The sequence below is a fragment of the Falco punctatus genome (genome assembly GCF_963210335.1).
Source record: "Falco punctatus genome assembly, chromosome: 5".
NCBI classification, from domain to species: domain Eukaryota; kingdom Metazoa; phylum Chordata; class Aves; order Falconiformes; family Falconidae; genus Falco; species Falco punctatus.
The window spans coordinates 89,042,462-89,057,467 of NC_137584.1; the positions used below are offsets into that span (position 1 = coordinate 89,042,462).

Sequence of the window (15,006 nt, forward strand, 5' to 3'; positions counted from 1 at the left end):
GGGATTATATTGACAGAAATTACATTTTCTGTAATGGGGTTTAATATATCTGAAATCTCTCCCATAGGCTCCTACTCCCTCAAAGAGAGGAGGGTTTGTTAATGTAGGTGCAATGGACATCAAGAGCAAATTTATTCACTAAAATGGATTAGGCCATGTAATCAGAGCTTCAGTAATATTAATCTCTGACACTTATTGTACGGGAAAAAAAATACTTTTGTCTGCAAACTGGCATTCCTCCCTCCCCTTTCCCCGGCAGGCTCGCTGTTTGCCTTGGCCATTTTCTGGGTATTACTTCAAAGAGGATAAGGTTTCCCATCATAAACACTAATCTAAAAATATTAGGACAATTAATTAGATACACTTAGTTTTACAAGGTATTAGATTGCAATACACTTCAAATATGACACTTGTTCTGGGATAGTGGGAGAAACCTGCATTTCGATGCAGTAACAAAGGGCAATAAATCAGATTTTGGGGGGGTTTTTTATGGGGTTTGCTGTTGTGTTTTTATACTTCAGTCACCAGGAATTCTCACCGGTTGCCTTCTCCCTGTCCCAGACAGTTAGCAACCCAGAATCCACTGCAGAAACACCACGGATCCCCCTTTCCTTCAAAGAAATCACTACCACAAACAGATCGGGGGCTCCAGCACCCCTTAGCTGCAGTAAGTAAGACCGCTCCACACCATACTTCAGCAGCAAACAGCCAGGCTGTCCTCAAAGTTTACCCAAACTTTCAAAAACTGGACTTTTAAAACAAACTGGTAAAGAGGCAGAAGGATGTCAGTCAAAAAGACACTCCCCCCCCCAACAACATTAAACCAAGCATGGCAGCATCCCAACGTAACCACACGCTCCACAGGGACGGCGCCCACCTGCCCCCTCCTTTCCACCCAACACCTAGAGCTCTTCCAAGCCCGCCACCCTCCTCATGGATGTGGCTTCTAGGGCAGAAGACGCATCCACAGTCAGGAGGAGAACCAGTACCCAGATGGGAACACACCGAAACCTGCCCAAGCAACGGGAAAACACACACGGCTTCTTTTCCGCGGTAGCAAACCTCCTCATTCCCGTAACCGAAACTGCGCACCCGGCTACATCCCTTTTGCATCAATAAACTGCTGGGGGAGGGGGGGAGCAGAGAAGGGCGAGGTGTGTCCTCAAAAATGCAAAGCGTTAGCCGGAGGGTGCCAGCGGCCGCATAGAAACACTGAGGAAAATTACTTACCAATTGTTCACTTGAAGTATAGTGAGCCCTGTGTCTTGTGCCAACTGCTTTTTCTGTTCTTCTGAAGGGTAAGGGTGCTACAAGACACCAAAATAAATATAAACATTTAAAACAATGCTCTTTTTTTTTTGGCCTACTTTTTATCTTAAATTAAGAAAAAGAAGAAAAAAAAAAAAACAAGCAGAAGCGGGACATCTATTATTGAAAGGTGAAAATGCTGAGGTGTGTCACTCTTTTATAATTATTAATGGGCTACTACATCACTTAATTAATGGCAGTAAAAGACAAGCCAATTATAAAGATTAGTGAAGTGGAGAAATAACTGCTTAGGATACTGGCAGTACCTTGATACTCAAGAAGGATATTTGTTGCATTAGCTGAAAGTTTTTGCACTTGTCTCAAATGACCGATTAAGAGTCAAATCACCTTCCCCCGCCCCCGCTCCCCCCCCCCCCCCCCCCCCCCCCCCCGCATTTCACAGAACAATAAAGAATGTGATAAGGCACTTCTCTGTAAAACTAAAACACACTGATGTTTTCTGAGATAGCGAAGACAAATCTTGCCAGTGCCCCAAAATAATTTGCAAATAAGATCAGCATCCTGAACATAAACAAACGCCCCGGTTTTGAACACAGGCCAACGCAAGGTCAACGATCAGCACATTTTTGCCTGACATTAACATAGCTGTGCTGCACTAATCCTAAGAGACAGAAAATAAATACTGGTTTAATTGAAGATAATGTTAAAATTCAATCATAAGTTAAGTTTCTTGTGAGAACTTGATTGCTTTCTCAGAAAATTTGCTTCTGCCTGAATACCGACTGCTTAATAAATCAACAGCAAAAACCACAGCCAAGTTTGAAATTTAGAAATGGCATTTCTGTTCTTTTCCTCCATGTAAAAAGGCAACAGCCAAATATTGCCAACATAACAATTCCCAGGAAAAACCCTGTTTTGAGGGTCTGGCTTGGCTCCTGACCCAGACACCCATCATATTCAGACCTGGTCTGCTGCAAGGTACTTGGTAACATTTTCAATAAAGCTAATTTGATGTAACTGGTTAGACCTACCCCAACACCCCATTTAGCAGCTGGGTGTCACAAAGCATTTGCTGTTATACACCCATCCCCTTTTTTCCCCCAAAACATTCCCATACTCTTTGGACCTACTCTTTGGTGTAATATTACATGAGATGTAAGCTGAAACCTTGTAAAGCGTAAGAATTTAAAACCTCGTAAAATTCCACAATCTTATTGGTATCGTAACTATTTAGCAGATTTTATATATTCTTGTAAACAGCATAATCTGACATCTAATGGCAATGTCCCACGCCTGCATCACCTCGCTTTACCAAACAGCAATTTTTGTTGTAACACAGGCAACTTCCCTCGGCCCAGCACGCCCGTCTCAAAGCCCGTGGCCATCACCACCAAAAGATACAGGTTTTGCACCCCAGAATGGTGGGGAATTTCCCATTCTTTTAAAAATTCTGATTTCTTGACAGTAAGCCCACAGGTAACCTGTACACCTGTAAACTACCCTGCAGTGTTTTCTGCATGCGCGTGAAAGAGCCCCAGAACTGTGAAGTAAAGACACGGGAGAGGGGAGGGGATTTGACTTCTTGTCTTTATGGGTAATTTGCATTTTGCACATGCGAAAATATAGCATGAATTTCATTGTCTGCCTTATATGCACGCGCATCAACAACAAACAGTGGTACTTGACTTACGTCCATCTATCCGAACATAATGTTTTGCTTCTCTTAAAACCAAAAAACCCTACAGAAATCATTTGTAACATTCTCATCTGTATAGTTTACTTCCCATTTCATTACTTTGCTATCAAGCGAGGAAAAAATTATTCTTTTTTTTTTCTTATTTCACTTTGCCACCTTACATGTGATCTAATTTTAAGTAATTGAACAAACTGTGTCTAATTTCATGCAGCAAGCAATAATTACTAGACAGCCTCTAGCTATTGGAATTGAGAACTCTGTCTCCATTAAGCAATTTTCAATTGTTCTGGACTTTTTTCCAAATAGACAAGACTGGATAAAATTAGCCATCAGAATAATACAGTCACTGTAAAAATCATTGCTTTAAAAGTCCCAAACCCCAAACTCCTCAAACTGTGGTAACTTTAGGGTCATCTGATTATTTTTTTTTTTCTTCATATCCTAGCACAGCATAAACTTTTAATTTCATGATAAATCTGTAATTGCCATAATCACAAGACAGCCTGGGACTTCACGTAGCTAATCCCTCTTAGCTAAAGGTTCACAATGCGGCAGGCTTTTAACTATGATTTGGTGTGGTTTAAAATAATCTTAAATGCTGGCTATCCTTATTATATAAGCTTTCTGTGGGTTGTACGAGTTGTTCCTTTGTAGGCTAAAAAAAAATAATAAAAAAAAAAATGACTTGACAAAGAATCAGCATGCCACAGGCTAGGTTGCTATAAAAACATTCAAAGCCTTGTTGCATTCCCACCCACAGGGCTAGGAAGGCCTGTGCTACAGGCAAAGGCAGACATCACATTGCAACAGAGAGAAATGGGGAAACCCTGAGAACTGCCATTTTACCAAGAAATAGGAAATTCAGTCGAAACTGTTGCTTGTTGGTCTTTATTTCACCCGTGCAAGAACGACAGGTGCCTCCCAAAAGCTTTCTGATGGTTGTTTAAAGGGATAAAGACACAGGCGCAGAGATATGTGTATATGTATTTGCACATATATGTATATTATATTTGCATGTGTACGTACAAAATATACATAACAATATATAAATATATGTAAACATATATAAATATATATAGAAGTCAAATGGTTTCGTTTTAGGTAAGCCCGTGAAGAGCAGGGACTTGGACTTGATGATCCTTATGGGTCCCTTCCAACTTCAGATACTCTACGATTCTATGAAACATCTAAATATATACGGAAGTGTGCGTCCAAAAAGACTGTGCTGACTCCGGTTGGCAAGTCCACTTCTCACTCTGGATCACTTCGGGATATCAAAGCAAATTGTACCACTGTTCAATAAACAGTGACTTGAGACCTTCACTTTGTTGTGTACATTAGCTCCTACCATTATCTCTTAAAAGCTTAATTATTTGCAAACAATTGATCAAGATGGGAATTGAAGAAAAGAGATGCTGGACCACCGGGAGAGCTGCAATGCATTAGGAGAGCAAACAGAATTACCTTTAGGTCTTATAATCAGAATTAACGATTGGGACCGTACGCGGGGCAGCGCGAGAGGCTGTAACGCTCTGGCTGGAGTGTTTTCCATTTGATCTGCATTAACACCTCCAGTGAAAGCCATAAAACGGTGATTACAGATGGAAAGGCTGACCCTCCTTCCCAGAACCAGCCCAGCCTGTGCATACTGGAAGACTACAGACAGGCTTTCTTGCCAAGGCCAAAGGAAAAGGGCAAATCCAAGGGGAAAAAAAAGTAGGAAGCAGGCAGGTTAAAAAAACAAAACAAAACAAAACAAAAACCCCACACAAAAAAATAAACCCACCACATTTGAAAGAATAAGGCTGACAAGAGATAAGGACTCTGAATCTGGCTCCAATATTTTCTGATCATGCCTGCTGCTGCTACAGCACTACAGAGCAGCATCCACCAAATGGTATGAGACCTAGCGCTTTTTCCCTTCCATAAATCTAGCGCTGAAATGCGGATTGTTTGGCACCATTAATGTGTTTTTGAGGCTCTGTGGTATTACTTTTAATAATGACTTAGTACAGAAAGTGATTGCTTAATAACACCATCAAAGTCTGCATGCAAATGAAAATTATCCCTGGGGGATTTGCCCAGGGTAGTATGAACAGTTAAGGAACATTTGAAAAGGTAAAAATAACTATGCAAAATATGAGTCAGAGCAGTCGTTTTAGCAGTAACAAAGAATTCAAAGTGACAGAGAGAAAAATGTAACTTTCCATCATATTCTCTCGTCACTGTTTTATGAATTGTATTTAGAGAGCAGCAGTCCTAATAACAGCCCCTTTTTAAGGCGGCCGAGATCATTTTAGCAAAACAAACAATAAGACTTCCTTTTTTTTTTTCTTACCACCTTTGACTACAGCCAATGGGTAAAGCCTCCAGCAGACACAGATGGAAAGCGTCCAAGTTTGTCTCTTAATGATACCCCTTGTCTGAACGAACTCCTTCCCTCAAACGTTCCACCCTAGGCTGCAAATGCTGGATGCCAGGACAGCGACAGACCTTATCTTATCTGTAACCCCGCTATCAGTAACACCCCCCTTCTCTCCGCCTTGCCCACCAGCGCATCATGATGGTGGCAGAAAAATAGGAAAATAATCCTGCTGGATGATGGGAGGCAAACCTGTTCCTTCCCAGCCCCAGGTTACACACTGCTCCTGGTGCCTGGGCACCAGCCCTGCCACAGCACAGGGGCAGGAGCCACCCCCAAGCAAAAGGTGGCACATTACGCTGTAAGGATGTCATGGCAAGCGTCCAGTGTCGCCCTTATCGCGGCAGCGCCGTCGCCTGGCTGCCCATGCCGGGAGAACCATTTCGGAAGTCCTTTCATCCCCTTCCTCCAGCCCTCTGCCTCCCCCAGAGCTCAGCGTAACACACCGAGGCGAGGTGACCTTGAGCTAAACTATGGTAGGTGGCGAAGAGAAACGGCCCCCTCCCCAAAACTCATGCCCTCAGGAGTGTCTATTACCCATCTTCTAACCTCAAAATAAAAAGAAAAAACCACAACGCTATCACTTCCTTGTTCCTGATGAGCCACCCAGCCTACACCTCACCCGGTCACCAGAATAAAGCCCGAGGTCCAGCCCTCCACGGATAAACTCACAGCGGTTTTATGCCGAACCCTAAATCCGTGCTTTACCCAGAGATGTGGAGGGTTCGCTACGGCAGCGGTGCAGCGTTTGCATCCCTCCCCTGCCCCTCCCTCCCCCCGGCTTGCATTTGAACTCTTCACATTAGTGATCAAGTTGATCTACGAGAAATTCTCATTATTTTTTTTAATATCCATAATGCCTTCCTATTGTCTCTCAGCTTTATGAATTAGTTTTACTGTTGCAGTGAATGCTTTTTTTGTCCCCTGACTGCACATTATCAAAGGGACACTTTGTGCCTGCCATTTGCATCACAAAAGCGGGGCATGGTGTAGTCTAAGAACAGAGCCTGAATTTATAGCAGTCGAGTCCTGGATCCTCACACATGCCGGCCTCCGAAAGAATAACGGGAGTTCCTGCCTTTGCAAAGTAGCCCCAAAAAATGGCTGGATCGCTCTTCATGAAGCCACAGATCGCAACTTGCTTTCTTCCTCGGCCACCGGCGGATTTAGCGGGAGCGATAAAAGGTGGCGTTGAGCCCCCTCGCCTGTTCCGCAGGCTGCACCGATGGGTTTATAGACCGCTCCTGCGACCTGCTTTATATGCAGGCAAGGCTGTAAAAAGTTGCCAAGTCGAGGTGACCTGCTGGGGTAGGGGGGGCGGGAATCAACTCGGAAGCTGCAAACTCGATCCTGTTTATCCCACGGGACTGCCTTGCACGTTGGAGGAAACACTAAACACCGAAAGGGAAGCTGTTTTATTAGAAATGCATCTACGAGGCCGGGAGGTAAAAAGCCCGTGCAAAGTTTGCACAGCCTTTTCTTGGCTGAGAGCACTGAGTCAGCCTGATAATGCTGTTGAAGTGTGAGCGAGCTTTGGCATTTAAAACTCCTCGTTGCTTTTTCAGCGCAGCAAGAAAACGCGGTCCATATGACACGGTCATGCCGCAGACAAAGCCAGCCTTTTCCTCTTTCAAAAGAAAATATTTCTTCAACTTACTATAATAGTTTAATATCCCCGCAGTCAGATTTTTTTCATAGCATTACTGTTAATAAATCCTCCTGCTGCCAGAGCTATTGAACTGCAAACTATGAATGCAAAATCAACAGGCGTGCTCGGTCTTGTAACGTTAAAAATGCATCGAAGGATGCAATGTGACGAGATGCTGCATCCCTGCATCCCTCCAGTGAGGCCGGGCGCCGCCGCTCCATTGCTGCATCAGCCCATCCCTGGGAGCTGGGGCTCTGAGGCGCTGCCTAGCCCTGCCCTTACAAAAGGGTTTTGCAGGCTGCTTGGGCAACCCTGCCAAAAAATAAAAGGTGAGGAAAGGAGGCAGAATCCCACTCTCCTGAGGCAAACACCGGGTGTAAAATACAGATCCAATAACCCAGGAGTTACAACATGGGGACGCATGTTCACGGCGCAACCTGATTAAAGAGGAGTTGGGTTTATATAAAAAACCAATACCATCGGTTTTGCAGGCAGAGGGCTGAAAGAGATGTTTCATTTGTGAGGACTTAAGAGGAGGGGAAGAGTACTGGCGACAGCAACACTTTAATGAAGAAGTTATGCTGGGGGGGGGGAGGGGAAATTGCTCTGTGCTTCTCTTTTTTTCCCCCGTTTGCCCTTTTGTAAATAATTTTCTTGCAAGAGTTGTCTGAGAACAAGTTTTGGCACTCGCTAACATAAATATCCTTTCCAAGGCTGATGGAGAGACATGGTATGGCTTGGGATGTGCTGCCAATACTTCTCTGGTGGCCCCATCAAATTACTCATAATGTGAGCGCTCATTAAGGAAAAGAAGTTCAGATCATCCCTTGCACAGGATATTACAGAAGTCAGAAAATGGAAAAACCTTTTAACTCATCTAATCCATCCCCTGGCTGCTACAATATTATTCCTTCCATACCATATATTATTACCCACTGCCTTTTCCAGTTGAGCTGCAGCTAGTCCAAGCAATGGTGCTTCTGCTATTTCCTTTTGGAGACACCCTGATAGACCTCAGTGTTTGGAGCTTACTCTGGCTCCTACCGCTTCCCAGCCTAAGCCGAGTCTCCGCAGACACTCCCACGCCGTCCCTGGGTAACTGAGTGGCACTGTTCCCGCCTGCAACATTCCTTTAGCACCTGTCTGCGTGTGCATGCAGAAACACACGCACGGTGCTTGCACATACAGGACAACTTCTCTTGAAGCACTTCAGAAGGATGTTTTGCTCTAGCATCAAGATTATCTGTGCTCATGTGACACGAGCGATGCGCATTCCCATCCTCTGCCCTGTCTATTACTATTACTATTACTATTACTATTACTATTACTATTACTATACTATTACCATTACCATCACCATTACTTACAATTACTTACTATTACTACTGCTACTGCTATTGCTATTACTATTATTACTACTATTGTTATTATTCTTTTGTCTTGCCACAGCCTCAAAGTAACAAAGGGCAAGGTAATTAAAAGAAAAATGGCATCCAAAAGATCAGCAAAGCGCTCTTCAGCGCAGCACACGGCCGAAACAATGAAATATCACATCCCAGCGACACGGAAGGAACCCAGGAAATGCACCAGCCGACTTGCAACCACGTTTTAACAGCTAAAATGCACATCCCTGACCGCCGGCTCTGCAGCGAAGCCAGCACCTTTCCCAGGCGGCCGTGGGCTGGCAGGTAGCTGGACCCCAGCCTTTCCTGGGAGAGCGGCTTTGGGGAAGGAGGAAAAAACATCCCTGTCCCCGGCACACTAAAGGAAATCCTGAGTACCTGATAACCCCGTAAAAGTGCTGCTGTTGTTTTTAGGGCTGGCCTAAGACAGATTAGCCCAGGTAAGTATCTCGGAGGCAGCAGCCTTTTCTCAGCAGTAAGTCACTGCCCTTATCTACCTCAGATGACTTTCTAAACAGGCGGGCTTGGGAGCAGCTCAGCAATCGCTGGGGAACACTGGCGCTGGCGGTTGTAATCCCACAGAGCTAAGCTGAAAGCTCTCATTTGTGCTTTCTGCTCCCCCTCTCAGGTGCCTGGGGTCCCTCGGGAGCCCCGTCTGTGAGCAGGGGATAGAAGCTCCCCCACAGCGCCCAGGGTGACGGCGGGGGGGGTGGTGCTGTATGCAGCCAGGTCCCTGATGCCAGTCGCAGGCTTTAGGAGAGAGCGGGAGCTTTAGGCAGGTTTCCTGGGGTGGCAGCACCCTTGGGAGCAGCCACCAAGCCATTTGGGAAGCGTCCTGTCACAAGCCTGCCCACCTTTTCTCACGGAGGGACCAAGCAAGTCATGCGAAGAGAGTTCAAGGCAACCGCCGTGTCGAGGTGCCAACCTTCAGCGCCAAGATGAGACGGGTTTTTACATTTGAGCATTTTCTATTTGGAAAAAAAAAACCCACCCAAAACAAAACGCACCACTGAGGAAGGAAATGAAAAGATAAAGCTGCTATTTTGCAACGCCGCTTTGTTGGCATGGAAAGTCCTTGAACAGATGCCCCGTCCACCATTAAATATTCACAACATATCCTTGTAAAAGAATAAAGCCCACTCAACTTATAAGCAAAACCACAATGTGTTCTTCATAAAAAAATATATAAAAAAGGCGCATTTACAGATCTGGGAGAGGGGGTGTGGAAAAACATGAGGAGGGAAAAGAAAAAAAAACCTAAAAAACCCAAGCCAGCAGAACACCGCCCCTCTCTGAAGAAGCAAAGACTCTTGGAAGTAGTGCGCATTCTCTGGCGTTAATTTTCCCACTTAAATTACAGTGATGCTGTAGCCTCATCTCATTAGAGATCATTGTCCCCAGTAGACAGTTGTGTTTATGGGGGATTCTTGCTGTTCCACACCTGCTGCTCAGGTTGCTACGTGATAAAGCCTGCATACAAACAGCAGTCTTGAGGTTGCTGGACTGCAACTGATGAGCCCAGGCTAATTCAGGGGTGATTATGTAGTTTACTGGACCACTAAACCTCTTTAAGCTTGTAATTACTGCCTATTTGAGTAAAGAACATTCAAAAGCAATTCACTGCATCATGCCTGCCACAGCTGGAAGCAGGCTGCCAGCAGTCTGTGGGGACATTAAAATCTACAGGGACGGGGATTTGAGCACAGCTCGTAGGCATTGACAGCGGCGGCAGCCAAGTGCGTTCACATTCCAGCTCACCTTTTCTGACCAGGCATACTATTAAAGGTGCCATGAAAACTATAGAAAAGCAATAAAGATGACAAATAATGGGGCATAATTGAAAGAACTGCATTTTAATGACTCTCCCCCTCTTACCTCTCCCCTTATATTGGCTAAAAAAAAAAAAAATAAAAAAAAATCAAGCCTTTTTGTCATGACAAGGGAAGGGAAAGAAAAAGCCTTTTGCAAAAGGGGAAACATGCTGCATCGCTGTGTGTCTGTTTTGAAGTCTGTTTTGAAGCTGGGGGCTTTCCTCCTGTTCTGGAGCTTTGGAAGGAATAAGTTCACTCGTAAAGTGAACGCAGAGTAAGTCTTGCTACATATTCAGCAGCAAGGCCGATGCAGAGGCACCTTAATCACTGAATCTTCATTAAATCCTCCAGGAAAGCCTCCAAGAGCAGCTGCAGACCTGGAGCAGGTACCACCCCCTGTCACGGCTGCATCACTTGCGAGCACCGAGGGATGCCCCGACCCAGCACCCTGCGGCACAGCCTGCACGGCTCCCTGCTCGCGAGGTGGGGGGCTCGTTTGTAATAAATACACATCCCCCTGATCCTATCTGCCTTTAGAGTTTGGAACCACTCGAGCTCTCCTTTTCAAGCCTGCCTCTGCCGCTCTCAATGAGCAGGAAGTTATTAAAAAAGGCGCCTTGTTTTTTTGCATAATTAGCAGCCTTTGGGAGCGGGGTCCGACGGGAAGAAGGGCAGAGCAAATGGGACCTGCGACACCGGCAGCCAGTTGGTAACGGGGATTTTTACAAGCAAGTAAACGAAGATCCGGAGAGGATTGCTCTGGAGAAAGGGAAGCCACCGATGTCACTGCCGAGCCCCGCCACCACGCTGGCTTCCCCAGGAGCTCCGAGGAGGTGGCTCCGGCTGCAGGGAGCCCTCCCTTCCCCCCGCCACCCCACAACCGTCCCCTGCCATTATACCGCCATGTGTGAGGTCCGCCTTGATGGGCCTAACGAGCTGCCCTACTACCTAACGGCACGGGACATACTCTGAAGCCTGGCAGGACGCTTGGAGATCCAGAATTCATCAGCATTGTTTCCCTGCCCTGCTGACAACTGCCACGGCTGCCTGGGAGAATGGGGTGCAGGGAACAGCAGAAATAAACGGGGGAAATAAAATCAACTGTTATTGTTGACACAATTAACCCTGGGCTGAAGTAAATTTAAGAGATGGGGCCTCTTTCCTCATCTAATAAATTGCCTTGTTTTCAAAGACGTGGAGTCTGCAGTATTAATCTCACTAGATATCTAGAGAGGGAAAGGGGGGAAAAAAAACCACCCGTACATGCATGAGCATGCCACTGTTAACAAACACCAGCTTTTAAAGAGAATATAAAAGCATTCGGGAAGTTTATTCTTAAAAAGCATGTAAATTCCCAGCCACAACAATCCTCCAACTAACCCCATCCAAGCTCCAAAGAGCCATGGGCTTATATGTTATCCAGTCATCACTCTTATTAATATTCATTAGGCAGGTCTACTTGCATTTTCATAAGCTGCGAAGGTGGCAAAAGAAACAATCAGAATTCTTTAACACACAGGCATTATCAATTCAACATCTGCCAAAGAGGAGCGCATACGGATCTGAGGTTGAAATTCAAATGCAATTTACCTGAGCTGGAGCTGGGCTCTGCTTCCCACCACCAAGCAAGCGATTCCAGGGGCTCGCCTTTTAGCCATCCCAGCTTTTACATCCCCCTACCTTCACTCTCCATTATTTTTACCTTTAAAACGAGAGTCCCTCATAAATTACCTTCTTTGTTCCTTAGCTCTAGCGAGTTCCCTTCTGCTAAAATAGCCCAAGTTCAGCGAGATCACATATACGAATAATACGGCCAAGTTTTAACTTGGTCAACTTGACTAAGCAATTCTGCTTTCTGACTAGAGAATTCATTTATCCACACCCATTTAGTGCGCCAAATCCCTTTGACTGGCTTCAGGGTGCAGACCCAAGCGCAAATACAGACTTTCTGACCAGCCGGGGCTAAAAATCAACTCCAAGAGATGAATTAAGAAGTCTCCAAAAGAAAACGAGTGCTCTAATTAATTATTTACCCTACTTCGCAAAGGAACCCAGCTGATAATGCTAATGAATTTAAGAATAAAACAGACATGCGTTCCCAGGATGACATTTATATGCGCAAGGACACGCACCAAAAGAAGGGCCGCTTAGATCTCCGGAGGGCTGGGGAAAAGCACGTCCCGATTCTCCCCCCAGTCTCCAGATCCAATCCTAAATTAACATGCATTTACCCACAAGTTCACTACGTATTGATTCCTGTCCTTACAAAAAAAATCATTGAAAAGGCTTGGATGGGCTCTAGGACATGACTCTTCCCTCTTGGCCACCTGCTCGGGCCGAGGGGGCTCCCCCATAAAAACCAACCTTTTCCCCTGGAAACGTCAGCGCAGCTCCCCACTGATGAAACGGGCTTTCAAACACCTCTGAAGACCGAGCTGGGTCCTCCCTCATGGAGGGTTGGAGGGACCCAACTGGGTGTTTCAGTGGGAGTATTCGGGGAGCGAGGCACTTCCCAGGGCCGATGCTGGGGGGACGTGCCGTGAAATGGCACCCCTGCCCGCACCTCCGTACCTCCAGAGATGGTGATAGCCGCAGTGCTCTCAGCCAAAGCCTGGGCTGCCTGAAGGATACGTCCTCATCTTTGAGGGCAATCTTCCACAGGATGATGGATAGGTGAGGCCAGGACAGGGGTTTTTGGAAGGGGCTCTTCAAAAACCCAACAAAGAAGAATCCAAATTCTACTTGCTTCTTCAGCTACAAGAAGCCAGTGGCCACCCCATCCCCAGCTTGAGCATCCCCTCCATCGTCTCCTGTCTGGTCTCCTTCGAGGTCCGAACACATCAAGCACCAGGCACGTGCGGATGCCTCCACAGATGTCACCATAAAAGAGACAATCAGCGTGTTCGGAAGCAAAAGATTGAGATGGCACGTTGCTTTCAGCACTTTTATGATGCAACAATCATTAATAATTCCCAAGGATAGTAATGTATAATCAATTAATTTTTCCAATACCAAGCTCAAAATCCCCCTCTTCGCTTCCCCCTCCTTTCTGACCACAAGTCTACATTTCTCTTAGAAAGACCTAAATGAAAGCTAAAGACCAAAAAAATCTCACCACTAGCAAGTAACAAAGTAAGAAAGAGCAACCAGGCACATTAGATCTTATTCTATACACGAACTTTTCTAAGATGACTGCTGCAATTAAAAAAAAGTCAAGTTTATCATTTTGATGATACGAAATTATGAACTTGACTACTATATGCATATACTTTGTTTAACGGCTTCATTTATTTTAATAACAAAGAGAAACTAGATCTTTACAGATGAAAGCTTTATTTCATGGCTTCAGTGCAACTGGGATTTTTAAAACCTGTGATGTTAACCAAAATGTGATAATAGATGTTCTCCAGGGTCCTATTTTATAGCATTTTATGCAGAGCCAAACTGTACGGGAGACATTACAAACACGATGTTTAGCCCTACTTTCAGAAAGTAGAACTGACTCCGGAGTCAGAGGCCCCTGTAATTGTTTTCCGTCTGCTTCTCCCTCCTCTGAACAGCTACTCGTGCGGCAGAGCCCGGCTCTAGCAATACCGTGACAAAGGCGCTAGCTCTACCAAGACTTGTTATAAAAGAATATTGAAAGGCACCATTTGTGGGATTTTGGCTGGGAGGGGACAAGAGGGATCACAATGTCACTACTTTATCTACAGCAGGCTGCCTTGAAGAGTCTGTTGACATCCAGAAGAAGAGAGACACAAAAAAGATGCTAAAAAAAGAGATGCTGAAAAAAAAAAGATGCTAACTCTGCTATCGTTTTTATGTCAGTTAATTCCTAAGATAATCAGAAACACCTCATCAAGCTTGATAATGCTCTCAATCCTTCTGAAGAACTTCTCATCTACTCCACTTTCTTTTATTTTTACGTTAGTCGATTGAAAACAGTTCTTTCAGACGACGCCAGGACTCACGCACGCGCGGCATGAAGGAAGCTATCGTTTAATACGTTTTACACACATCTATACATTTCCACGCACGCAGAGGGATGTGTGCATGGGTGGAGGTGGATGCATTTTTGCCCTCAGCTCCCAAAAGCGGGGACCCCACCACTGTTTCGGGGCCGGCAGCCCAAGATGGCAGCGATGATTAATGACTGTATCATCCCCGGCTCGGTGGCGGCGAGGCCCCGGGTCTGATCTGCCAAACATCCCCTTCGTCTGCGGCCGATCAGCAGATGTAAGCACATAGGCCCTGTCAGCTTGACATATCATTCCTACGACAATGTCAACGAGTATTAATGTTCAATTATCTGTCCTAGAAATAACCCTTGCCTTTACGCATTGTGTAACTGGGCGCGTGGCACTGCGGTAATGCGAACGACAAGGGCAGAGATGCCCGCGCTCACTCGCTCGCTCTGAGTTGGCTTCCCAACATCATCATGACATTGCCTTGCGGTAGCGCGTGGACGTTTTCCCCCTCCTTCCTCTCCCCGGTTGTGGCGGGTTTGGTTGGGTTTTTTTTTTTGGCAGGGACGTCACAAGGACCCCAAAGACCTCTCTCCTCTTCGCATGTTGTACGTTGCTCAGAAAAGACGTACTTTGATTTCACGCCCACGCAGAACCACAAGGAGTTTGCTTGTTTGGTTTTACAGGGGGCTGTAAGCTGCCCATTACCTGGCAGCTTCTCTTTATGTCCCACGCTCCGGTGTATATATATCTCTCTATCTATATATATCTCATTTACCATCAAACGCAAAT

At 45.5% G+C, this 15,006-nt stretch overlaps 1 protein-coding gene across 4 annotated transcripts in view; it reads right to left on the reverse strand.

The window, feature by feature from the left end:
- Window positions 1–15,006, reverse strand: part of MEIS1 (Meis homeobox 1) — a 109,163-nt gene that overhangs the window by 22,326 nt on the left and 71,831 nt on the right. For all 4 annotated transcript variants that reach the window (XM_080388266.1, XM_080388265.1, XM_080388264.1 and 1 more), the window contains exon 9: window positions 1,231–1,307. In XM_080388266.1, the coding sequence (XP_080244392.1) occupies window positions 1,231–1,307 (77 nt within the window). The remainder of the gene's footprint in view (window positions 1–1,230; window positions 1,308–15,006) is intronic.